The sequence below is a fragment of the Bos grunniens genome, chromosome 15, assembly GCF_055505025.1.
Source record: "Bos grunniens cultivar Pamir isolate PY7600 chromosome 15, Bosgru_T2T1.0, whole genome shotgun sequence".
NCBI classification, from domain to species: Eukaryota; Metazoa; Chordata; class Mammalia; order Artiodactyla; family Bovidae; genus Bos; species Bos grunniens.
The window spans coordinates 63,850,635-63,877,705 of NC_141179.1; the positions used below are offsets into that span (position 1 = coordinate 63,850,635).

Here is a 27,071-nt window from a genome sequence, read left to right on the forward strand (position 1 = left end):
GTAAACTGCCATATAGAAACTGCCTTTTACTTCAGGTTTCCTCTTAGGCTTCAGAGCGTCATTGTTGGAGAAACAGGAAAGCGCAATGAGGTGTTAAGTTGGTGTGTTTCCAAGGCACCACATTGGGTCACACTTCTAATACTGTGTTAAAGAAGTATTTTGAAGGTTTTTTCTGAATATAAAATAATTAACTACAAGTTTAGAAAACAGAAAAGTGTAAAGAAACTAAAAATCACTAGTAATCCACTATCCAGAGAGACCTGTCAACATTTTGGTATTGTTTGCTATTAGTCTTTCTGTTTTTATCATCTATATTTTAATGTTGACCATGCTGTAGAATTTTATATCAGTTTTTCCTTCTGAATTGTTTCCTATACAATACAGACTTCTCATAAGCAAATGTCAGTGCTGCAAGACACTTCTTATGGATGTGTGATAATTCAACTAGGACCTATTGTTGACATGTTTCCAGTTTATCCCTATCAGAAATAAATTTGAGGGCTTCCCTGGTGGTGCAAATGGTTAAGACTTTGCATTTACACTGCAGGGAGCACGGGTTCAGTTCTTGGTCAGGGAATTCCCCACAAGCTGCAGGGTGTGACAAAATTCAATTTTTGAAAAAAATCTTTTATGGTCTTCTTAGATTCTCAGATAAAATCTTTTCTTGAATGGGAATATATTTTTGAAGTACAGAACAGAATAAGAATTTGATTAAAATTACCCAGTATTCACCACCATTAAACATTTTGATATAAATATCCTAGACTCTTCTCTATATATAGTTTTTAAAAATCTGGATCATTTATATGATTGTCTATGCTGGGTTAAAAACATTTTTAACATTTCCCTCTAGAAAGACCATGGCTCCATCATACTCCATGTTCTGTAATTTAATATATTGTTGGACATTTGAGTTGTTGGAAAATGTTTACTGTTATTAAGCTATAATGAAGGTCATTTGTTCATAAATCTTTGTGAAGATCTTTGAGTACTGCCTTACATTAAAGTATTTTCCAATCTGTTAAAAGTGGCATATTTTTGTAATGTATTTTCAAAGTGAGATCATACAGTAACAATTTTTTAAACTGCATTTAAATATTTACATTTATCTCAGTTCCCTAAAGGATGTGTCCTTTTGGACTGCTCTGTTTGGTTCCTGCGAATTCTAGTCAACCGCCAGAGTCTTAGCCTCTGATCCTTAGTGATGCTGGGTTCATGTCTGTCTCATTGCCTATGTTTTTGTGAAATAACAGATGAAAACAAAAGTATCAACAAAGGACCACCAGGAGACCTTACGCAATTCATTTAACTTCTGTGGACCTCAGTTTTCTCATCAGATTCTTTTAGTTACAAAATGCTATTCTGTAAAGAGTAGCTGGATAAAATGCACATAAATATGTATTTTTCATAATGTCTGGCTTGTAAGTGTTCAACATACCTTGTGTGGCTCACAGAGCCAAAATGAATTAAAGTCATCCATGCGTGGGTAGTGTGTCGGCCTCATGCAATACTGAGAATAGTTAACAGAAGTAGACCAAATCCAAAGCTAGGTTGCTACTAATTTTGGAGTAAAATGATTTGATGATCTGTATGACATAATGGTCCTGTTTTGCCAACAAAATGCTAGAAACATCTTGGTGCTTTGACACCAAGTACAAACTACCCAATTTCCCAAAATCTGTATCTTTTGACTTGATGGAAAAAGGAGGGAGACATTGACACATTACACTTCCCTTTTTCCTACTTAGTGGGAGGGGCAGAAGCAAGGATTGGCCATAGAGAGAAGCAGGATATAATTTTAAAGTTTACACTTGTCCTATTTAGCTTAACTTAGGTTTTGCAGCCTACAGCAGTAATTCTAGTTATACACATGTTGCCATATATCTTTGCTCCTTCCTTTCCTTCTTAAAAAATCACCTCTTCACCTCTTTCTGCCTGACTCAAAAGATCTGCTCTTTAGCCTAAAATTTTCCCCAGCCTAGTAGCAGTAGTCCTCTTTCTTTAAGCCTGTGGTTACATTTTAAAATTCTGAATGAACCTAATACTGAATGTGTAAACAAGTGACTGCTTACTCTGGCCCCTCTCTCCCATCCTCATTCCTGTGTGTAATCAAGATTGCAGCAGGCTGCCAACCGAACCCCCTCTAAGAATAAAAAAAAAACACATTACTCTGGATCTACAGGAGAAAAGTGAATTAACTCATAATGTAACTACCCAGAATTTTACAAGACTGATGTGGACAGTATACATAAAAATATGTTGAAAAAGTTAAAGAACTTATATTCCCTTTCTGGTCATAAGTCTTCATAAAATTCACTTTTCGTTTAGAACAAGAGTTGGCAAACTTTTGCTGTAAAAGAGCCAGAGTAAACATTTTTGGCTTTGTGGGCCAAGTGGCCTCCCTCACAACTGTGTCACTAACACAAAAGCAGCCGTAGAACTACAGGTAAAGGCATGGGTGTGGCTGTTCTGATAAGCTTTTATTGTTGTCAAAATCAAGGCAATAGGCTGCATATGGCCCATGAGCTGTCATTCAACAGCCTGTGATGTAGAAAAGGATAAGTAAAAGAGGTTAGATTGGTCTTGTTTAATCCAGGGATCACAGCCTTTTCAGTAGACTAAGCAAAAGAGCTCACCTGCTTTTAAATTTGTCCCATATTAAATGTTAACTGGTAACCAAGCATCAGCTGGGACAATGATACAGCGCACACTACTTGACACCAAGTGATGATCACTTTTCTAAACAGACAGTTAGTGTGTGTTCCCCACACCAGTATTTTTAGAAGAGACTTTTCTATTAACAAAAGTTGAGAAGAAAAATTGAGAATGTAGCATGTAACAGCCAAGATACCTAGTCTAAGTCCACTGCAAACTGTTCTTAATGCTCTGGAAAATTATTTCACATTTGTGGCACTGCCTCAATATGGTTTTAAAGCTGTTGTGGGAATATTTCTTCAAAATTTTAAATTTTAGAAATTCTTAACTAATTATAGAAAAAGCATTAGGGATGCACTACAAAGAACTTATCTATGGGGTTTTTTTCTTTTTTTTTAAATAAAAATGGGCTTGAAAGGGCGATGTGAAATTTCCATCATACCCTTAAACTGTTTGAAAATAGAACAATTATGTTAGAAGTGTTAAGTATTCAACCCAATCAGAATGGATGTCTACCTTTGATACTCAAGCCTCTTTTTGCTTTTGATTTGATTCTATGACTTACCCAATTAGCTAAAGGTCAGAACTTAGATTTCCCAGTGCCTAGTATACTGTGCATTAGTCACCACAGTTTAAAGATTGAACATTTGCACATCAAGCTGAAATGATTTGGTTTTGAGCTCAATTATGCAAAGGTGAAAAACGCAGATCCTGATTTTAGTTTAAACTTTCCCAAAGGGACAGTTAGGCTACCTTACTTGAGGTTTCTCAAATTTAAAAATGGAAATAAAATGTACTATTAGAAACTTACTCATAAGGCTGTGTTACTGCTATAATTTTCACTTTGTAACAGTGCTCAAAAAAGTTGTTTAATGTGCATCTTTAACATTTAAAATATACAGTGACTATGCAGTTGCTTTTTTGTCATTTTTCCTAACCTTTTTGGGTTCCTTATAGCAGCTGTATTTGTTTTTTAGACTTTGAACAATACAGCCATTTTTGCACTGAAGTTTTGCACACTTAAGTTTAAAACTTAGAAATTTGCCAAAAAAACCCAACAAAAACCTGTCGATTGTAGTTAGTTGCTTTTCATATGACAAATGGACTCTTGGAGCCATATAACGTCTACAAATACTTTGCTTAATATTTATATCCATACTTGATATCATATACTTATGAATATTTGATCCTTTCACATACTGTGTTTTAATTGAAATAATTTAAAATAGACAAATTTCTTCCTTTGGAATAGTCAATTTCTGAAAATAATATAAATTACCTTTAAGCACTGTTAAAAACAACTTAAGACAGCTTTTATTATAATGTAAAATGCTCAAATGAGTCAACTATTTTTTAATAGTTTAAATAAGTAAATGCTCAAATGCCACTATTCCTAAATTTAGGTGACTAAAAAATAGAAGTACATGATACACTACCTCACACTCTCCTTCCCCAAACAGGCTGGATTGTATCTATTTGATTTATACACTGTGACTTTTTCCTGCTGTTTTCCATCAACCTTAATTGTGAAAAATGGTGCCATGTTGCCCTCTTGATATTATTTTGGAGATCAGTTAGGTCTTAAACCATCCAGATGCATACAGTTCTACACATATCTGTAGAATTAGCTCACTAAGGTCTGCTCGGCAATATTTTTAATTGACTTACATGTTCTGTGGGAAAAGAAGAATCATAAAAAGTCTTTGCAATTGCATTCCTCTCTTCACTGGGCTCTCCCCTGGGATCTGGATGGATACTTGAGTTATTCAAAGTGTCAGCAACTCTGTTAATGCTGGTAGTATCTGGTTGACAAAGAGGAAATGACAACTGAATTTTATTCTCCAGGGACTCATTTTAGTGACTAAACTTGTTTTTCTCTGATCCCATGCTTTGGTATTTTAAAAGTAACAATTTCTATATTCTTATATTGAATACTGGTTTTCATAGACTTTGCTCTTACATTAGGTACTTCATTTCAGAAAACATTTTATTGCTACTTTCAAAAACCTGCTGATTTCACATTACCACCAGTGACACAGTGTTAGGATCTTCTCAAACAATATAACATACACTAAAATGTTATCCTTATTCCCCTGGTTACTGGACTGCCTATGCATATAAACATTTATATAGTAAACATCTTACTAATACAAAGGGAAAAGTCTGAACCAACTGAAAGATTTCTAAATTATATTTAAAAAGAAATTGACTATAAGAAGGCCAACAAAGGGCTGTCTAGTAGGGGGTCACTGTGTTTTAATAAATAGATAACAATTTAGAGCAACATGTCTTTGAAGGCTAAAAGATATTTAGGAGTATCTTTTATGAGTCTGAGTATTTTACAAGTTGAATTACTATAGAATTTTAGTCATCTCTCCTTGCATCCTATCACTGAGATTTAATTTAGAAGGAAAGACTTGTAAGAAAATGGTAAATGTTAGACCTGTCCATTGACTAACAGCATTAAACTGCTGCATTTGACAGACAAAATTAATGGAATCTGAAGTTAATGCATTTTATTATATTAGGAAAATGAGTTTGTGAAATGAGATTTTACAGTGTTTTTGTGTTTTGTATTTTTCCCTAATTACTTCTCCATTCAAATAAGATATACTTGCTTTGCTTTTAATTCCCACTTCTTTTTAAAATTTTCTCAATTTCCTTTTTAAAAGAAGCCTGTTAAAGTCAGAGGGGCCATGCAAAGCTTTCCTAATAAGCCATATTTCTGTAATGGGTCTAAATGCATATTGTTAAACAGGCAAAGAAGAGAGAAGTCGCTCAGTCGTGTCCAACTCTTTGTGACCCTGTGGGCTGTAGCCCATGCTCCTTGGTCCATGGGATTTTCTAGGCATGAATACTGGAGTGGGTTGCCATTTCCTTCTCCAGGGGATCTTCCAGACCCAGGGATCGAACCCAGGTCTCCCTCATTGTAGGCAGATGCTTTACCGTCCAAGCTACCAGGGAAGCCCCAAATATTTCTTTGAGCCCCCCTTTTTTTGGGTGGGGGCAAGAATACTGGAGTGGGTTGCCATTCCCTTCTCCAGGAGATCTTCCTGACCCAGGGATTGAACCCGGGTCTCCCGCATTGTATGCAGATGCTTTACTGTCTGAGCCACCAGGGAAGTCAAGGCAAATTTCCCTAAAAATCTAAGGTTGTCTAACAGCCCCAACAACTTAAACATGTTGAGATTGCTATTAGCAAATAAACATTTTTATTATTATTATACTTCTTAAACAGTGATTATCTTTGTTACATTTATACAATACCTATACATGAGATATACTGCATTTCTATTTTAAAATGTCTTTAATATGAAAATTTTAAAGTACATAAAAGTAGAGAGAACGAACCTTAATGTACTTCTCACCTAGTTTCAGTACCTTCAATATTAAGTCATGTGTATGTCATCCATTTACCTCCCCATCCCTCTTTTTTTATTCTGGAGGATGTTTTTATATCATGTGGTAGTCTTTACTACACTGTAAAGAATAGAACAGTCCCTACAATCTGGAATATTGACTATTTGAATGTATCAATATTGATCTATAACTATTAAGGGATTCAATTTAAACTGTTTCAAACAATATATATCAAGGATATGAAAGGTAATGTTACACCTCACTATGACTTGGGGCTGTCCTGGTGACTCATGGTAAAGAACCTGCTTGCAATGTGGGATACCCAGGTTTGATCCCTGGGTTGAAAAGATCCCCTGGAGAAGGGAAAGGCTTCCCACTCCAGGGTTCTTGCCTGGAGAATTCCACGCACAGAGGAGCCTGGTGGACTATCATCTATGGGGTCACAAAGAATCAGACACAAATGAGCAACTAACACTTTCACTTGGCTTCCCTGGGTGGCTCAGGTGGTAAAGAATCTGCCTGCAATGCAAGGGATCCATCCATGTTCGATCCCTGGATCAGGAAGATCCCCTGGAGAGGGGAATGGCTACCCACTCCAGTATTCTTGCCTGGAGATGCCATGGACAGAGCGGCCTGGTAGGCTACGCAGTCCATGGGGTCGCAAAGAGTTGGACACAACTGAGTGACTTTCACTTCACTATTACTTGCCAAACAAAAAAAAACAAAGAGCTGGATTTGTGGTGCTAGTGAAGGGACAGACAAAACAGAAAAATTAAGGAAGGAGGGAAAAATTAGAAGAAAGCAAGAGAAACTAAAACAGTTCTGAGAGAAGGAAGCTTGTTTTGTGTGTGTTCTTAGTATAGAAAGAAAAGGAGTAAACATGAATGCAGGCAGAAGCCTTATCAACAACTTTACTGCATTTGCTCTAGAAAGTAAGAAAAAAAAAAAGAGACTTGGATTAGGTAGATGGTCCTAATTTAAAATTAATGACACAAATGTGATTGTTTTTGCTAATTTCAGTTCTTTGATAATGAAAAGGATTTTTTTTTTAATTTCCAAAATGCAGCTGACCTCTGTACATGTTATGTTGATAATACTGGTTCAGATTTAAATGAAAAGAAATCTGCTTCCATTTAAGTAAAACCTTTCCTACTTTTATATATATACATACATATACAGAGTCTTTAGGTTTAGGCAAAATAATATATATAGTAATATAAATTTTCATATTAAACAATCTGGAAAATTTTTACCAAGAATAATAAGTAGAAAAGCAATTTTTAAAATAATTATTTTCTTACCTGGTCCAACATCATTCCTGGCCTCATCCACACTAACATTTTTACAAAGTGTCATCAAAACAGTCTTTTTGTTTTCTAACAGACTTACTGGTCTCTCGTTCAGCAACAAAGGAATGCTAGATGTTGAAGTGCTCACTGTTTGACTTTCAATTTGATTTACTTTTGACCAAGAACTAGGGCCTAAAAAATTCACATACACTAGAGTTTTCTCAGTTTTTTTATCTGAAGTTGAAAGATCAAAGGCTGACCTTCCACTTATGTTTACTAAATCTCCAGATGGCTTTATGTGAAATGAACATGATTCTTCCAGCTGTCCTTCACTGTAAATTTTTCCTGAAACAATGTCATTTAATGACTCCGTTTTCTCTGTACTATTTAACAATGTATGCTGTCTTTCATTAGGGAAGTAGTCTTTTTTTTTAACTTCAGTTATCTGATTCTCATCAATCTGACTTTCTTTATTGGAAAACTGCATTTCTGTGGAAGTTTTCACATGACTAGCAGTTTTCATATCTTTGGCTTGTGAAGCATCTATATTCTCATTGTTAATTTGAAGATGGGAAAGAGTCACATTGTTTTCTAGATACCCCAAACAGTTCTCAAATTGACTGTTTTGCATATCATTTAGATTTTTCCATATAGTTCTTTTCCCAGGGCTTGAGTTGGGTGTCACCAACATAGGCATGATATTAACAATTTTATCTGAATTCTTTAAAAGTACATTCAAATTGTCACTGAAAACAGCAGAAGAAATGGGGTGGTTGATTGCTATATCACAAGGAATAGCTAGTTGAGGTTGCTCTGAAGGACCTTCACCAACTTGCTGAACATCTGAAGTTTCTTTAAATGGCAATAGGCTACGTTCACTTTTTTTATTTAACAGTTGGGTCTGTCTTATTTTACATTGTTTATCATCTAACATAACATTATTTGAATCCTGTAAACTATATTTCTGAGGCTGGACAAGATTCCTTTTTATATCTACAGAAGAATCCAGATCTGTTTTGATTTGGTGGCTATTTGTAATTACCTTCTCTGTGGTATTTTCTTGAGTCCCTGGAAACAATCTCAACTGTTGTCTGAATGGCTCATCTTCAGAAACATCTTTTTTATGATTTGTATGGCAAGCCATCTCATTTAAAATACTGTTAAATGATGTGCTGTTATTTTCAACCCCCAGATGTGTATTTGCATGGTGAAGATCTAATCCTTCAGTTCTTTCTAGATGGATCTTTTCTGTTTCCATTGATGAATCTGCCACTACAAAGGGAATACTTGGTGATTTAAGTTCTGTACACTCATTATCTTTCTCCAAGTCCACCTTGTTTTTTATTTCTGTAGTAACCACTTTTGTAAAGTTGGTAATATCCAAGGTTTGTCCTTCACTAATTAATTCTTTTTCTATGCCGAGGGTTTTGCCTAGGGATATTTCACTTTGGTTTTCATCCTGTGGCACAACAATATCAATTTTATTCTTGGAGCTTTTTTCAAAAAGCTGTAAGTCTGTTATAAAGAGAACACAGTAAAATTTTGGGTTATATACTAAAGCCTGCTTTTATAACACATATTAACTGTTTTTAAAAAATATATTTAATTTTAAATATTTCACTGGCAAGCTATTATACAAACATAATGACATCAGTTTTACATAAATAGTGAGTTCCCTTTAATAAGCATGGTAAAATATTTGGTTCTACTTATATTAAATTTGTATTTCATAACAGAGAAAGTAGTTTTGGTTTAAAAAAGTAAGTTGAGGGCATTACAAACTGGTTATTTCTTTAGTCTGTTACTTCCTTTTGCATATACAGTACAATTCCATACAAACACACAGCTGATTAGATAAAAATTAATTTACACTAATAGTCATATTGTAATTTCTCTTATTACCTAGATCCAGAAGTTGCCAGCTGGTTTCTTTTCTTCACTTTTTTGCTCACTACCTTGTAAATATTTTTAAAATCTGGAATACTTTTGGGCAAAGTGTACAGAATATCTACTTAAGATATTAATTTTATTCATCTGGGTTTTAACCACAGATTTCAAAATTTCAGTATAGTTACAATAATCTGTAGGCCATGAAGGGTCTTTTTAATCCAATCATTCTCTCTACAACATCCCCACCAAGTGGTTGTTCAGCCTAGGTTTGAACACCTTCAGATTACCTTCTTTAAACAACTCTTTTTCAATATGAATGAATTAGTCAATTATTTCAATGGTTACAGAAAGGTAATCTGAACTAAAAAAAGTGCTCTAGAATTTGGTCATCAAAAGGTTACTAGTAGCTCAGAGAACAGTCTCAGCAAAGAAATGAAAGCAGAAACCAGAATGCAAAAAGCCAACGACTAAGTGATGAGAAAGGAAAGCAAAAATGTGTTTTTTCCCCTGAATACTGACTATTAAAGAACAGCTCAAAAGACATACAAGTCCTTTTGTTAAGACATACAAATGGAAAAGTATTTCTCCAATTATACTACTAGGTCCTCAAAGCGAAGACTGAAATTGATATCCCCCTGAAAGACCAATATAAAAATTAGAAAACATCAATATAACTGGGTTACCTTTATTACCTATAATGATTTCCTCTAAAAATGGGCCTTCTTTTGTTTCCCCTTTTTCTTTGTATTCAGTGTCTAAACAACAACTCTTGGTATTTTCTTCCCTTATTTCTTGCCTGGAATTATATTTCTGTATGATGGTGTTTCCTGATTTTTCCACTGACATTTCAGTGTTTACTTCTGGAAGATTCTAGTGTAAAATGGAAAAGATTCCTTTAATGTAAAAACATATTGTTAAAAAGCATAAAATATCTGACAAATTTTGTTAATGAAAGTGGAATCTATATTTCAGTTAATCATCCAGCAATTTGTATTTGAAAGCCAAATGACTTTTTTACTACATTTAATATATTCCTCTTTATAACAAGATCACTCTAAGTTCATTTAAAGTCTATCATATTTAAATAAAATGGGAGAGCCTTAGATGTTTTCAAACATGCATTCCACATTATTACAAATACCACATATTAAGAATCACTCCTTTATTAAAAGCAAAGTAGTCATGGCAGGCAAATTGTTTTGAGTGCTTGGTGTTTCTATGTATCTTTAAAATAGTGATGCAATTCAACATCTTTTTATTCCCCCAAAATATTGAACATTATTACATGGAAGCACTGCACTAGGCTTTGGGATACAATGATGAACAAAATATAGTCACTATCCTCAAAAAATTTATGGTCAACTGGGAAAGATAGGAAAAGAAATAACAGACAATTTTAATATAGATGGGGATAAGGAAGCACTCCAGGGAGAAGAAATGGCATTTACAGATGTTAAAAACAAGCAGAACTATAGTCATTTCATGTAGTTCTACTTCATGGAACTACCTGTGATTTACTTCAGCATGAGCTTAGATGCTGTGAGAAGAATGGGGAGAAATGAGTCTTGAGCTAGGCCTAGATCATTAAAGGCCCCCAAAGAGCATGCTAAGGAGTTCAGACTCTACCAGGAAGTCAATGAGAAGTCACTGAAGGATTTTAGATAAGGTTATTAATATGAGCTGATTGGAAAGACCATTCTGGCTACAGTATAAAGAATGGATTGTTTTCCAAACTTCACTAATTAAAAACTGCAATAAGAAATAAGTATGTCTCATAACACAATGAGCATACCCACTCAATGAGATACATTCTAATGTTTTCTATACTACATTAGTTTATTTCCTTTTTAAAAGAATGCCAGTCATAAACTACTAGGCTGATTTCCATGAATCACTAATAAGTTGCATTTGGTATCTGACAAACACTGAATTAAGGGGAAACAATACATGAGGCAGAGAGATGCATCAGAAGAATGCCACAGCAGTCCAGGTGATATCAGTAAAGTTGAAAAGCCTGAAGAGATGCATGAATTATGTACTGAGCTACTATCAACTGTTGAGTGACTGGATATAAAAACTGAGAGGAAAGTCAAGACTGACTTGCAGAGGTCAGAGTGGGTACCTAAGAGACTGGTGAGTGTTATTTACTGAGCTAGAAAACAGGAATAGGAGGTTTAGAGAAAAATATCATGAGTTCATTTTGAATCTCTTGAGTCTGAAGAGTTAAGACAAAAAGGTGGAGATGTCTAGTGAACATTTAGATGTACTGATTGGGAGCTTTTAAGAGAAAAATTGACTTGGAAAAACAGGTTTGAAGATCGCTGGCAGATAGACGGCAACTGCAGACATACTGGTTGATGAGACTGATGAGAGTATACTCTGAGAAGAAAGAATAAAATGCTAATGAAAATCCCCAAAGGAGAGGCAGGGAAAGAGAAACTTGCAAAAGAGAAGTTTGCAAAGGAGATTGAGAAAAATAGTATGATAGTTGCCAGGAGCTTTGGAGTTGGATAAATATAGGTTCAAATCCTGTTTCAATACCTACTGTGAAATCCTAGAAGGATACTTACAGAGTTGACATGTCAACATCATGTGTTGGAATAGCACTGGTCCAATTATACACAGGTTTCCTTCAACAGTAAATACTCTAGTACTATACATCTGCAGTTGGTTGAATCTGTGGATGCTGAACCATCAATATGGAGGAACCATTTTTATGAAAGACTGATTATAAGTTATATACAGATTTTTTACTGTTCTGAGGGTTGGTGCCCCTAACCCCTGAGTTGTTCCAGGGTCAGCCATATTAAGAGTTAACAGTGGTTTAAAATAGCAAACATTTACTATCTCATCTTTTAGATGGATGAGGAATGGCTTGGTTTGATGGTTCTGACCCCGGTCTCTCATGAGTGTCTAGTCAAGCTATCATCTGAAACTTGGGGCTGGAACTTCTGCCTCTAGAAGGCTCACTTACATGGGTAACAGTTGTGTTGGCTGTTGGCTGGAGTGCCCAGTTCTCTTTTATGTGGCCTTTTATCCTCTAGGGCGTCTCCACTATATGGGCTCTCTGGTAGGATAGCTGGGACTTTTTTATATGTCTCAGAGAGAGAGAGACGGAGAGAGAGAGACAGACTGAGAGACAGGGTGTTCACCCAAGACAGAAACCACAGTCTTCTTATAACCTAATCTCAGAAGTAACATTGCATCACTTCTGCTGTAGTCTATTAACTAGAAGCAAGTTACTAGATCCAACTCCAACTCTATGGAGGGTATTACAATAGAACATGAATACCAGGAAGTGGAAATCACTTGGTGTCACTCCTTGGTATGTACCTTCCAAAAATTAAAACTAGAGATTCAAACAGCTAGTTGCATGTCAATGTTCAAAACAGCACAACAGCCAAAAGGTAAAAGCCCAAGTGTCCATCAACAGAAGAATGAACACACAAAATGTGGTATATTCAAACAATGGAATTCCACCATAAAAAGGAATGAAGTGCTACAACATGCATGAACTCTGAAAGCATCATCTAAATAAAAGAAACCAAACAGGACAAATATTGTATAATACCACTTATATAAAATATATAGACAAATTCAGTGTCAGGAAGTAGATGAGAGGCTACCAGGACCTGAGGAGACAGGGAAATCAGAAGTTATTGATTAATGGTTACACAGTTTCTGTCTGGGATGATGAAATTTTGGAAATAGACAGTGGTGATGACTATACAACATTGTAGCTGTAATTAATGCCATTGAGTTATAATTGTAATTTTAAACTTAACACTTTAAAATGGCAAATTTTATGTTATATATTTTACCACAATAAAATAAATTTCTAAATAAAAATGGTCTACAGAACATCAGAGAAAGTATGATTTTATTTTAGTTTTTAAGAAGTACATATATATGAATGTCTATTTGTTTCTATACAAACTGATGTACAGGAAAACTCTGGAAGTCATATACCATAATTTTAATAATTTCTGGGTGGCTGGGGTTATGCATGATCTTCACTTTCTTATTTTATTTTATTTTTTTTTGTTGTTTTACCAAAAGCTACAAGTTTATTAACATAATATATTCTAACATATATCAGTTTCAAGTGGGTCTTTTTCAATCTCAAATAAGAAATCACAATATTCAGCATTAAAAAAAAAAAAATAGTGGTTTTAGTCCAAAGTGAAAATGCAGAAAACGTTTACTTTGGTGGATCTGTGTTGATGCCATATTTCTCCTTAAGGAGCTTCAACTGTTCTTCCTTCTTCTTTGTGTCCATCTTCTGAAATGCCCTGTTGGCATTATAGTACAAAACCACAAGGTATCTGTTACAAACATTGAATCCTGACAGGTGATCACATGCATTCTTGGCATCAAAGATGTCCTCATAGATCACATAAGCTGTTCCTCTAGTTTCAGGTGTGTTCCCCACTCTGATTTGACGAATAGGTCCATATTTCCCAAATATATCATACATTTCTTCAGCTGTGATTTTGTAAGGCAAATTTCTTATATACAAAATCTGATTTACTTCTGGTGGAAGTCGAATGTTCGCCCTCTTGGCCGCTTGCATCGCCATCTTGGCGGGCTGATGAAGTTACAGCAGCAAAGACTTGAATTTCTCCACACTCCTCTGGAGCTCGCTTACTTTCAAGCGCAACAAGGCATCAGATACAGGACATCAACATCCAGACCCCGCCGGAAGCTGTTCTAACTCGACGCACTTTCTTATTTTAAAGTGTCTATACTATCTACATTTCTTAAAAACATGATTTATAGTCCGATTAAATAAAATAATGCTGATCAACTTCTTATGAAGGAAGTCTATATTCATTTTATAATCAATCAGAAGTAGGAATTACTTGCCACTTACAAGTAATATTACAAGCTATAGTACATTTATGAATATTAAAACAGCAATAAATATCTCCTGCCTGAACCACTTCAGTATTCTCCAAGCCGGGACCTGTGTCTTAGCTTTGTCTCACTGTCTAATCATATCATCACCAAAATGATATTTTTAAAAAAGTAATCTAATCACTTTACTCCCTTGTTTAAAATCCCCCAAATGACATGGTCAAGAACAAAGTTCCACGAACAGTCTATACAGCCATTTATAGTCTGTCTTCAGTCTCTTCTCAACTCTTCTCCTGATACTTACTGCACTGCTAGCAACCTCTACAGCAGCCTCGCTAACAGACATCTAGTTTACATACTGAATTACGATATTTCACATTTCTGATTCTTTGCTCATGCTATTTCATCTATTTTAAATCTTTATCTGGAAATTCTTAGTTATTTTTAACAACTCAGCTAAAATTCTCTTGCCATGTGAGATCTACTCCTTACATGCATGCTACGCTATGCTAAGTCACTTCAGTCATGTCCGACTCTGTGTGACCCCATAGACGGCAGCCCACCAGGCTCCCCCGTCCCTGGGATTCTCCAGGCAAGAACACTGGAGTGGGTTGCCATTTCCTTCTCCAATGCATGAAAGTGAAAAGAGAAAATGAAGTCGCTCAGTCGTGTCCAATTCTTAGCGACCCCATGGACTGCAGCCCACCAGGCTCCTCCATCCATGGGATTTTCCAGGCAAGAGTACTGGAGTGGGGTGCCATTGCCTTCTCCACCTTACACACAAGTAAGGTGAAAAAAAATACATAATGCAAACACTAATCATAAAAGATGCAGTAGCTTACTAATACCAGACAAAATAATATTACTAGGATAAGGATGGACATGTTAAATGATAAAAAGGTTAATTAATCAGAAAGTAATAATAACTGTGTATACATCTAATAACAGGGCTTAAAAACACGTGAACAAAAACTGACAGAACTGAAAAGAGAAATATAAATTCACAATTATAATTAATGATTTCTCATTGACTGACAGAACAAGTACACAAAAAATCAGTAAGGATAAAGAAGATTTGAACAATATTATCAACCAAACTGACCTGACATTTATAAAACATTCCACCAACCAACAACAGAATATACATTCTTTTCAAGAATATATGAAGTATTTGCCAAGACAGACAATATACTTGGCCAAAAACAAGTCTTGGTATAGGGGAAAAAAAAAAAAGTCTTACTTAAATTTGAAATCATTAACAGAAAGATACTTGGAAAATTCTTAAATATTTGGAAATTAAACGGCAAGGTTATAGATCCAACTCATATTCATGGGTCAAAGAGCTCACAAGAGAAATTTTAAAATACGTTCAACTGAGTAAGAATGAAAACACTATACATCAGAATTTGTAGAGTGAAGCTAAAGCAGTACTTAGAGGAAAATTAATAGCTTTAAATGTTTATATTAGAGAAGAAGAAGGGCCAATAACCAATAAATTGATAACTCAGATGAAAATGACAAGTCCCTTGAAGGAGAAAAATCAGCAAAATTGACAGTGCTGGAGGTCTCCAAGTTCACCCCCAGGTTTGGTGATTTGATATAAGGACTCAAAGAACTCAATATACAGTTGTACTCCTAAGATTTATAACAGTAAAGACTGTAAAGCAAAATCAACAAAGGGAAAAGGCACAAGAGATGAAGTCTGGAAGAAACGAGGTACAAACTTCTTTCAAGAGTCCTCTCTTATGGCATGTAGGTATAATCTGAATTTGAAATCAGCTGATTTGTATCTCCTGTTTGTGTCATTTACTCTCTCCCTTCACTCTCACATGAATTTTGGAACTAAGTTCTATAAGTTCTTCCCCACATAAAACGTTACATAATGATGACAGAAGATGAGATGGTTGGATGGCATCACTGACTTGATGGATATGAGTTTAAGCAAGCTCCGGGAGTTGGCAATAGACAGGGAAGCCTGGAGTGCTGCAGTCCATGGGGTCACAAAGAGTCGGACATGACTGAGCAACTGAATTGAACTGAATAAATTTATTCAATTTCCAAAAAATAAAAAGAGTCTTCTCCTAGTGAAGTCACAGAGGACATGCTTAATTCCTGCAGCAATAATTGTGACCACAAATGTGGACTTTTGTCTACTAGGAAGCTCATTAGAGACTTGGTGCTCAAAGCTTAATTGGCCGCTGGTCACTCTCTGCCTTGCATGTACGAAAACTACTGACTTTCAGAAAGAAAGCAGACATTCAAAGTAAACTACTTAATAGTTTAAGCACAGTGAATCACTCCTGTCTGTTAGGAAATGGTGGGAACCCTCCCCAAATCCAATTTCCAGTTATCAGTCAACAGCCAAACTGACAAGCAGGTCTTCCAGAGGCCTTTTGCAAACCTGCTATGTCAACTGTTTTCTGCACACTGGCATATGAAGAAATTGAAAATCTGAATAATCTGATAATTTAAAAGCTAAATTTGTTTCTGAAAATATTCCCACAAAGAAAAAGCCTCAATAGTCTCACCAATGAATTGTATCTAATATTTAGTAAACAACAGCAGTTCAACACAATACTCTTTAAGGAGGAAGGAACACATTCCAATTCAATTTATGTGGCTAGTATTCAGTTCAGTTCAGTTGCTCAGTCACGTCTGACTCTTTGAGACGCCATGGACTGAAGCACGCTAGGCCACCCTGTCCATCACCAACTACCGGAGTTTACGCAAACTCATGTCCATTGAGTCCGTAATACCATCCAACCATCTCATCCTCTGTCGTCCCCTTCTCCTCCTGCCCTCAATCTTTCCCAGCATCAGGGTCTTTTCAAATTAGTCACCTCTTCGCATCAGGTGGCCAAAGTACTGGAGTTTTAGCTTCAGCATCAGTCCTTGGAAGGACTGAACACTCCAATGAACACTCAGGACTGATCTCCTTTAGGATGAACTGGTTGGATTTCCTTGCAGTCCAAGGGACTCTCAAGAGTTTTCTCCAACACCACAGTTCAAAAGCATCAATTCTTCGGCATTCAGCTTTCCTTATAGTCCAACTCTCATATCCATACATGACTACTGGAAAAACCATAGCCTTGACTAGATGGACCTTGGTTGGCAAAGTAATGTCTCTGCTTTTTGATATGCTATCTAGGTTGGTCATAACTTTCCTGCCGAGGAGTAAGTGTCTTTTAATTTCATGGCTGCAGTCACCATCTGCAGTGATTTTAGAGCCCCAAAAAATAAAGTCTGACACTGTTTCCACATCTATTTGCCATGAAGTGATGGGGCTGGATGCCATGATCTTAGTTTTCTGAATGCTGAGTTTTAAGCTAACTTTTTCACTTTCAAGAGGCTCTTTAGTTCTTTGCTTTCTTCCATAAGGGTGGTGTCATCTGCATATCTGAGGTTATTGATATTTCTCCCAGCAATCTTGATTCCAGCGTTTCTTCTGGGCTTCCTCCAGCCCAGCATTTCTCATGATGTACTCTGCATATAAGTTAAATAAGGAGGGTGACAATATACAGCCTTGATGTACTCCTTTTCCTATTTGGAACCAGTCTGTTGTTCCATGTCCAGTTCTAACTGTTGCTTCCTGACCTGCATACAGATTTCTCAAGAGGCAGGTCAGGTGGTCTGGAATCTCTTTCAGAATTTTGCACAGTTTATTATGATCCACACAGTCAAAGGCTTTGGCATAGTCAATAAAGCAGAAATAGATGTTTTTCTGGAACTCTCTTGCTTTTTCGATGATTCAACGGATGTTAGCAATTTGATCTCTGGTTCCTCTGCCTTTTCTAAAACCAGCTTGAACATCTGGAAGTTCACAGTTCACGTATTATTGAAGCCTGGTTTGGAGAATTTTGAACATTACTTTACTAGCGTGTGAGATGAGTACAATTGTGCGGTAGTTTGAGCATTCTTTGGCATTGCCTTTCTTTGGCATTGGAATGAAAACTGACCTTTTCCAGTCCTGTGGCCACTGCTGAGTTTTCCAAATTTGCTGGCATATTGAGTTTTCCAAATTTGGTGGCACTTTCACAGCAGCATCTTTTAGGATTTGAAACAGCGCAAATTATTCCATCACCTCCACTAGCTTTGTTCATAGTGATGCTTCCTGAGGCCCACTTGACTTCACATTCCAGGATGTCCGGCTCTAGGTGGTGATCACACCATTGTGATTATCTGGGTCATGAAGATCTTTTTTGTACAGTTCTGTGTATTCCTGCCACCTCGTCTTTAATATCTTCTGCTTCTGTTAGGTCCATACCATTTCTGTCCTTTATTGAGCCCATCTTTGCATGAAATGTTCCCTTAGTATCTCTAATTTTCTTGAAGAGATCTCTAGTCTTTCCCATTCTACTGTTTTCCTGTATTTCTTTGCCTGGATCACTGAGGAAGGCTTTCTTATCTCTCCTTGCTATTCTTTGGAATCTGCATTCAAATGGCTTTATCTTTCCTTTTCTCCTTTGCTTTTCATTTCTCCTCCTTTCACAGCTATTTTTAAGGCCTCCTCAGGCAGCCACTTTGCTTTTTTGCATTTCTTTTTCTTGGGGATGGTCTTGATACCTATCCCTTATACAATGCCATGAACTTCCATCCATAGTTCATCAGGCACTCTATCAGATCTAGTCCCTTAAATCTATTTCTCACTTCCACTGTATAATCATAAGGGATTTTATTTAGGTCATACCTGAATGGTCTAGTGGTTTACCCAACTTTCTTCAATTTAAATCTGAATTTGGCAATAAGGAGTTCATGATCTGAACCACAGTCAGCTCCTGGTCTTGTTTTTGCTGGCTGTATAGAGCTTCTCCATCTTTGGCTGCAACAAATATAATCAATCTGATTTTGGTGTTGACCATCTGGTGATGTCCATGTGTAGAGTCTTCTCTTGTGTTGTTGGAAGAAGGTGTTTGCTATGACCAGTACGTTCTCTTGGCAAAACTCTATTAGCCTTTGCCCTGCTTCATTCTGTACTCCAAGGCCAAATCTGCCTGTTACTCCAGGTGTTTCTTGACTTCCTACTTTTGCATTCCAGTCCCCAATAATGAAAAGGACATCTTTTTTGGGGTGTTAGTTCTAAAAGGTCTTGTAGGTCTTCACAGAACCGTTCAACTTCAGCTTCTTCAGCAATACTCGTTGGGGCATAGACTTGGACCGTGATATTGAATGGTTTGCCTTGGAAATGAACAGAGATCATTCTGTCGTTTTTGAGACTGCATCCAAGTACTACATTTCGGACTCTTTTGTTGACTATGATGGCTATTCCATTTCTTCTAAGGGATTCTTGCTCACAGTAGTAGATATAACCGTCAACTGAGTTAAATTCACCCATTCCAGTCCATTTTAGTTCACTGATTCCTAAAATGTTGATGTTCACTCTTGCCATTTCCAGTTTGACCACTTCCAATTTGCCTTGATTCATTGACCTAACGTTCCAGATTTCTATGCAATATTGCTCTTTACAGCATCAGACCTTGTTTCCATCACCAGTCACATCCACAACTGGATGATATTTTTTCTTTTGCTCTGTCTCTTCATTCTTTCTGGAGTTATTTCTCCACTCATCTCTAGTAGCATATTGGGCACCTACTGACCTGAGGAGTTCATCTTTCAGTGTCCTATCTTTTTGCCTTCTCATACTGTTCATGGGGTTCTCAAGGCAAGAATACTGAAGTGGTTTGCCATTCCCTTCTCCAGTGGACCACATTTTGTCAGAACTTTCCACCATGACCTGTCCATCTCGGGTGGCCTTACATGGCATGGCTCATAGTTTCACTGAGTTAGACAAGGCTGTGGTCCATGTGATTAGACTGGTTAGTTTTCTGTGATTATGCTTTTCATTTTGTCTGCCCTCTGATGGTGACGGATAAGAGGCTTATGGAAGCTTCCTGATGGGAGTGAATGACTGGTGGGTCTTGTTCTGATGGGCGGGGCCATGCTCAGTAAATCTTTAATCCAATTTTCTGTTGATGGGTGGAACTGTGTTCCCTCCCCGCTATTTACCTGGGGCCAAACTGTGGTGGAGGTAATGAATATAATGGAGACCTCCTTCAAAAGATCCCATGTAGGTACTGCTACACTCAGTGCCCCCAACCCTGCAGTAACCCTGCTGCATGGCTGGTGGCTACTATTACTCCGATACAAAAACTAGACCAAAAGCATGAAAAGAAAAAATGAACAAAAACTACAGATCAATATTCCTCATCAATTCAAAACCCCTGACATAGCATTAGCAAATCTAGCCATATATTAAAAGGACAATAGATATCTCAGGAATGCAAGGTATATTTGAAAATCAATCAATGTAATTAATTGTTAATGTTGACACATTAACAGAATAAAGAAAACAGAATGATCTTATCAACAGATACAGAAAAAGCACTTAACAAAATTTTGAACTGTGGTGTTGGAGAAGACTCTTGAGAGTCCCTTGGATTGCAAGGAGATACAACCAGTCCATTCTAAAGGAGATTAGCCCTGGGTGTTCTCTGGAAGGAATGATGCTAAAGCTGAAACTCCAGTACTTTGGCCACCTCATGTAAAGAGTGGACTCATTGGAAAAGACTCTGATGCTGGGAGGGATTGGGGACAGGAGAAAAGGGGACGACAGAGGATAAGATGGCTAGATGGTATCACCGACTCGATGGACGTGAGTTTGAGTGAACTCCGGGAGTTGGTGATGGACAGGGAGGCCTGGCGTGCTGCAATTCATGGGGTTGCAAAGAGTCGGACACAACTGAGCGACTGAACTGAACTGAACTGAATACCTATTCATGATAAAAACTCAGCAAACTAGGAACAGATGGAAATTTCAATCTGATAAAGAGCACATATAAAAAAAAATCTATGACTAATACTGGGTCACGAAAATCTGTTGGAGAAGGGATAGGCTACCCACTCCAGTGTTCTTGGGCTTCTCTTGTGGCTCAGTTGGTAAAGAATCTGCTTGCAATGCTGGAGACCTAGGTTCAATCCCTGGGTTGGGAAGATACCCTGGAGAAGGGAAAGGCTACCCATTCCAGTATTCTGGCCTGGAAAATTCCATGGACTATATAGTCCATGGGGTTGCAAAGAGTCAGACATGACTGAGTGACTGTCACTTTCACTTTCAATAGACTATGAAATGATGAAAGACATCTAAGATGAAAAGTTAAGCAATCATGTCCACTTTTACAACTTTATTTAACACTGTACCTAAGAGTCCTAGCTAGTGTAGTACAGTAAGTTGAGGAAAAAATAAAATGCATAGAGAAGAAAAAGATGTAAAATTCATCTGCCTTAAATTCTCAGACAACATACTATGTACAAAGAAAACTCCAAAGTTCAACCAAGAAAAACATACTACGAATTAATTAAAATGGTAAAAGAATACGAAGTCAATGTACAAAGATCAGTTTTAACCCTATCTCATAGCAAGAAACAATTAGAAAAACTCATATTAAAAATACTGCTTATACTAAGAGCCCACAACATGAAATATTCAGGGGTAAATTTAACAAAATACTTGCAAGACCTATACAATGAAAACTACAAAACATTTCTGAGCGGTATTAAAGAAAATCTAAATAAATACAAAGATATACCATGTCATGAATTGTATGTTAAGATATAAATTCTTTGTAAATTAATCTATATATTCAACACAAGCCAAATTCAAATACCATAGACTTTTTCTTTTAGAAACTGATAAAACTGATTCTAAAAGTTATATGGAAATGCAAAGGACTCACAATAGTCAAAACAATTTTGGAAAAGAACAACAAAATTGAAGGAATTATACTACCACATTTTAAGACTTTTTATAATGCTACATTAATAAAGAAAATGTTAAATTGTCTATCCACAAATGTATATGCTGAAATTGAAGATTCATGTCCAAGAAATGATTCTTAATCCTATGTCATATTGTATAAAAAATTAATTTAAAATGTACTACAGACTATATGCTTACACTCATTTTTAAAAGTTGAGAAAGTGAAAATATAAACCATGGAGAAAATAATCATCGATGGTCCTAATTTCTTTTAAGAGGTTATACCCCACATACTTGAATTTTACCTCAAACTTCTTGTCTTCCTCAAACTTTTTCTGATCACATAATTCATCATAATCTTCTTGTAACTTAGTATGAGTTTCTTTAAGTGATGATAACTCATTTTTAATCTCATTAATTTCTCCATTAAGTTCTTCAACCTAATATATAACATTTAACCAAAATGAACATGTATGTAAATTAGTTGTGTATAAAAATACTTCATTAACACAAGTGTTTAGAAATTGTAAACAATGAAAATATTCCCCAAGTAATTACTAATATTAAAAGCTACCATTTGTTGAATTGTGCTGAGTACTTAATAAACATAATTTCATACTCTTAAAAATCAGCTCCCAACTTACAGGTGAGAAATGTGAGGCTCACAGACGTTAAGTAAGTTGCCCAAGATCAGGTAGAAAGAAAGTGATAGTCAAGATTCAAATGCAAGGCTAAGCCTAGGAGTTGTGCTCTTAAGTACTACATTAAATCACTTCTTGTTATAGATGAAAAATTAATTAACTTTTATAAAACTTACTATAAAAATTCTGTAAAGGTTACCATTTCATTGCTTTCTTAAAGTTTTGTTTTCTTGTTGCAAATTAGATACACAGATTTCAACTCAACTAGATGAAGAATACTGAGTACTAAGTACTACAAGCGACATCACTTTCCTTCTTTAATTTCACTCCTTAACAACCAGACTTCTGCCCTCATGTTCTACTAACTTTTTTTTCTATTATGACCTGCAAATTAGCAAAAGGACTTGTTCCAAGTTTCATACCATTTAACAGCATTGTAGCACAACTGTGTAGACTACTTATTTTCAAACAGCCCCTTTTCTTCATTTCATGGTACCACTCCCTCTTCATCCTCCTACCTTTCTCACTGTTCTTGTCAGGCTCCCTCTCCCACATTAACCACTCACAAAATCCTGGCATTCCCCAAAGCTCTTTCTTCTTTAGCCCTCTCTTCAAGTCTTCCACTCCTTCCATAGATGATCTTATTATACCTTCAAATTTCATCTCTATGCTATGCTATGCTATGCTAAGTCACTTTAGCTGTGTCCAACTCTCTGCGACCCCATAGACGGCAGCCCACCAGGCTCCCCTGTCCCTGGGATTCTCCAGGCAAGAACACTGGAGTGGGTTGCCATTTCCTTCTCCAATGCATGAAAGTGAAAAGTGAAAGGGAAGTCGCTCAGTCGTGTCTCACTCTTAGCGACCCCATGGATTGCAGCCTAACAGGCTCCTCCGTCCATGGGATTTTCCAAGCAAGAGTACTGGAGTGGGGTGCCATTGCTTTCTCCATCTCTATGCTAGTAAGTCTTAAATCTCTATCTCATCTCCCAACCTCTTGCCTAAGATTAGATTCATGTTGCCAAATACATGATATAAATTTCAAGTCCGATGTCCTGCAGTCACTGTAAGTTAAGCAATTTCCAAACTAAACTCATTTTCATCCACCAAATCTGCTGCTTCTTTCACATTCCTTATGTCATTTAGTGATATTATTCTGCTAATCTGCATAAATTATTATACTAATCTCAGAATCAGAGTTGACTCCTTTCCCTTTTAAAATCCATTATATATAAAATGTGATTAATCCTGCTAATTCTACCTCCAGTCCTTCTTGCCTCTGTCTCTTTTCTCTGTATTCACTGTTGTTGTTGTTCAGTCGCCCAGTTGTGTCCGACTCTGTGCAACCCCATGGACTGCAATCCTCACTACTGTTGCGCTAATTCACTTCCTCATGGGCTCATGGTTAGAATATTCTTCTTATTGATCTCTTCCCATAATGCTATTCTCCATACTACTGCAAGAGTTATTTTTCTAAACTGCAGATCTAAGTCACTTTTCTGCTTTAAAAATCTCAATGGCTTCCCATTACTTATAAAATAAAATTCAATTTACTTAGAAAAGAACTCTTCAGAAGATGATTTCAACCTCATTTGCAATGTCACATTCTAGATCAGACCATTCATCCTTGAGAAAGCAATCTCATGCCTCCATCATTATCCCCTTTCTTAAATGGAATGCCAACAGAGTGGAGTGAGAAGTATAGGAAGCAGGCACCTTCTGTCTGGTGAAACCCTATTCATCTTTCAAGTCCAAATTCTAGGGCCATCTTTTCTCTAAAACTTTCTACAACCTAGTTAAACAATACAATTTATTTTGTGCTTTCATAGTAATTTGTTAATACTAATACTACTAAAAACACTTCATACTATTGTAGTTAATAATTACCTGTCTTTTGAGAGTGTGAGCTCTTTAATAATCTTTGTATTTTAGGCACCTTTGAAAATCCAGCACCTAGTATAGTGCCTAACACATAATAGATGCTCAACAAATGTTGTGAATTGAATTTCTTTTGTGACACCCCCTTTCTCTAAATAATTTCTGAACATCTCCATTTATTACTGTCTTACCTATAAATATCTATTGGCTATATAACTGGCCAAATAAAAGCAGGTATACATACCACATTCTTTATGACATTTCTATGAATTTTAAAATATATTGTCTAGTAATATTCACTGTTTGATTTGTACAGTATTCTTTCACTATTTAAAAAAACAGCAGTATATATGATTTCATCTTATATTTGTTACTATCTTTTAGTTTTTTAAAAAACCTATCTTGATCTGACCTCAGTAGCAATACTACAATTACCCTTCACTCAAGAGTGGTGAAATGCTTACAGAGAGACAGAAATACAATTAAAGAGTAGATCTGACCTCCCACTCAAGAAAACTCCTATAGAACCAAAGCAGCTTTTAAAAAATTTAACTATGTTCTGTTTAGTACTGAAGCATGAAATGAAATGAATGCAGATGCTAAAAATCCTAAGACAAAACCAATTTCATCCAAATTATAAACAGGTCTCACCAGGAAAGCTGAATGCTTATTTCTCTTAATTCAATTGACTCCTGCCCTCCCCACACCCCCTGCCCCGACCCAGGGGAGGAACATAGCTGAAATATCACTAGGAAAAATACACGTTTACTTTTCTTATCTCAACTAAGTTTGGGGGGCATGATTGGCATATTCAAGTTTATAGTCTCTTTTTACATCATAGTTTTCCTTACCCTGACAGTACTATTTCCATGGTCTTTTAAACATTAGAAATGAGACAGAAGTGTTAGGATGCAAGGCAGATTAGCTGAAGCTAAAATGAAAATTACTATGTTTGTTGCTTAATGATGAACTTTACCTATATGGGGATCATTAAGCATTTTATAGTATTCTGATCTAATGAATTACAAAATACTTTTTGAGAATTTGGTAAAACTTGTCAAATTCATCAGTGAAAATCTGATCTCTCCAAAATACAAATTAAGAGAACATGTTAGCTGCAAATGGATCAAAAAATCAAGAATTACTTTTATAACAATTTGTATCAAACTCAACCACAGAATAGTACACAGATATATATTATTACAAACTATATTAATACAGTGTTAGAATTTTATAGTATAACTAGTATAATACTTTAAAATATCTTACTTTCCCAAAATATAGCTTCATAAACTTATAAATAATTACCCTCCATTTTTTTTTTTTTAGTTCTTTTAAAAGAATTGAAGGCAATAAAAATAGATAATAAATAGAACAACTGATTTTGGGTTCACCAGTCTTTAAAGTGAACCTTATATTTCACAACTTTATATTACTTTACATGTTTTATTATCTACTTCACTGAAATTAAAATTTACTGTAAAATAAAAGAGTTGTGCCTTAAGCAAATAATGTTAATAACATAACAATTCTCTTGATAAAATGTTAATACTAAAGAACCCAACTACTGTATACATGTTCTAAACATGGCTTTAATATGACTCAATGAAACTGCTGAGGAAAGCCAAAGAGATCAGCTAACAATAATACTGATATAATTCCTTATTATAACCATTTATTAAAACACTATCAATAGGTTTATGAAAAGGAAAATTAATTTTTGTCACCTATGAAAAGTCATACAAAATACATATAAATATACACATGTATATGTGTGGTTTTTCATGTATGAAAGCATTATAGAAAATTTTATTAAATTTAGCTTTAAAAACATTCACTTTTTAGAAATACAAGTGCAAGAAGAAAATGTGTCTGACTTTATTCCTACAATATTTTTGCAATATTTTCTTAGCATTTGTTATTTTAAATGTCTACAACTACTTAAAATATTTAAAAATTTTACTATTAAATAAACCTACATGCTTCTTCCAGGTTCCTAGTGCTTTCTCATGCTCATTTTGAAGATTAAGGAACTTTTCTTCATTTTCTTTTACCTTCTCCCTTTGCAGCTCATTATCTCTTTCAAGGGTCTGCAATAAAATTAATTATCCAAAAAATAATCAATACCACATTAATGAATTTTGATGTGTTTTATGTTGCTTGGACCTTTGCTTCTAACATGCTGAAAGTGCCATACAGATCAGTGATAATGTGCTATCTCAACAATAATTTTCATAAATTAACAGAAAGGTGCTTATAGTTTAGTTAACAGGAAATAGGGGGAGGTTATGAAAAAGAAATGGCTATAAAAGGGTATAAAAACATTGCCATTATTCAGTTTCACTGCATAAGTTTTAATGTACTGAAAAAAGTAATATAAAGTACAGCACTGAAAAATATGAAATGTAGCATAATCCAGCCTAACCCTACTAAAATTTTTTAACTATCACAGAATATATTTTCCCTATCTATTTATTTCAGAAATTAATTGGCTGGAAAACTCTTAAATACAATTAAAATTTTTAATTTCAAATTAACACTTTTTTAGTAGAACGTCAGTATTCACTAATTAACTTATTACTTCATAAATTAACATATTATACATTCACTACCACACTCTCCTCTTCCCTTCCCCAAAAAACCTTTAAAGAGTAAAATTATCACTGTTTTCTAAGACAAAGGTTTAAAAGATACTAAACCAGTATCACCAATATTATTAGGTTTCTTCAGTATCTGCTGATAATCCAAGTA

At 35.6% G+C, this 27,071-nt stretch overlaps 1 protein-coding gene and 1 pseudogene across 51 annotated transcripts in view; both read right to left on the reverse strand.

Moving 5' to 3' along the window:
* The window catches only part of CCDC73 (coiled-coil domain containing 73), a 153,583-nt gene that overhangs the window by 1,278 nt on the left and 125,234 nt on the right, over window positions 1–27,071 (reverse strand). For 34 of the 50 annotated variants that reach the window (XM_086341021.1, XM_086341002.1, XM_086340998.1 and 31 more), the window contains 5 exons: window positions 26,300–26,410; window positions 22,110–22,244; window positions 9,878–10,064; window positions 7,317–8,819; window positions 4,324–4,457 (listed from right to left, as the gene is read on the reverse strand). In XM_086341021.1, the coding sequence (XP_086197147.1) occupies window positions 4,324–4,457; window positions 7,317–8,819; window positions 9,878–10,064; window positions 22,110–22,244; window positions 26,300–26,410 (2,070 nt within the window). The remainder of the gene's footprint in view (window positions 1–4,323; window positions 4,458–7,316; window positions 8,820–9,877; window positions 10,065–22,109; window positions 22,245–26,299; window positions 26,411–27,071) is intronic. The other 16 variants (XM_086341028.1, XM_086341005.1, XM_086341018.1 and 13 more) reach the window with 6 other exon arrangements.
* LOC147358381 (splicing factor 3B subunit 6 pseudogene) lies at window positions 13,058–17,021 on the reverse strand (annotated as a pseudogene). The gene has a single exon (XR_015142227.1). The product of XR_015142227.1 is annotated as a splicing factor 3B subunit 6 pseudogene (transcript).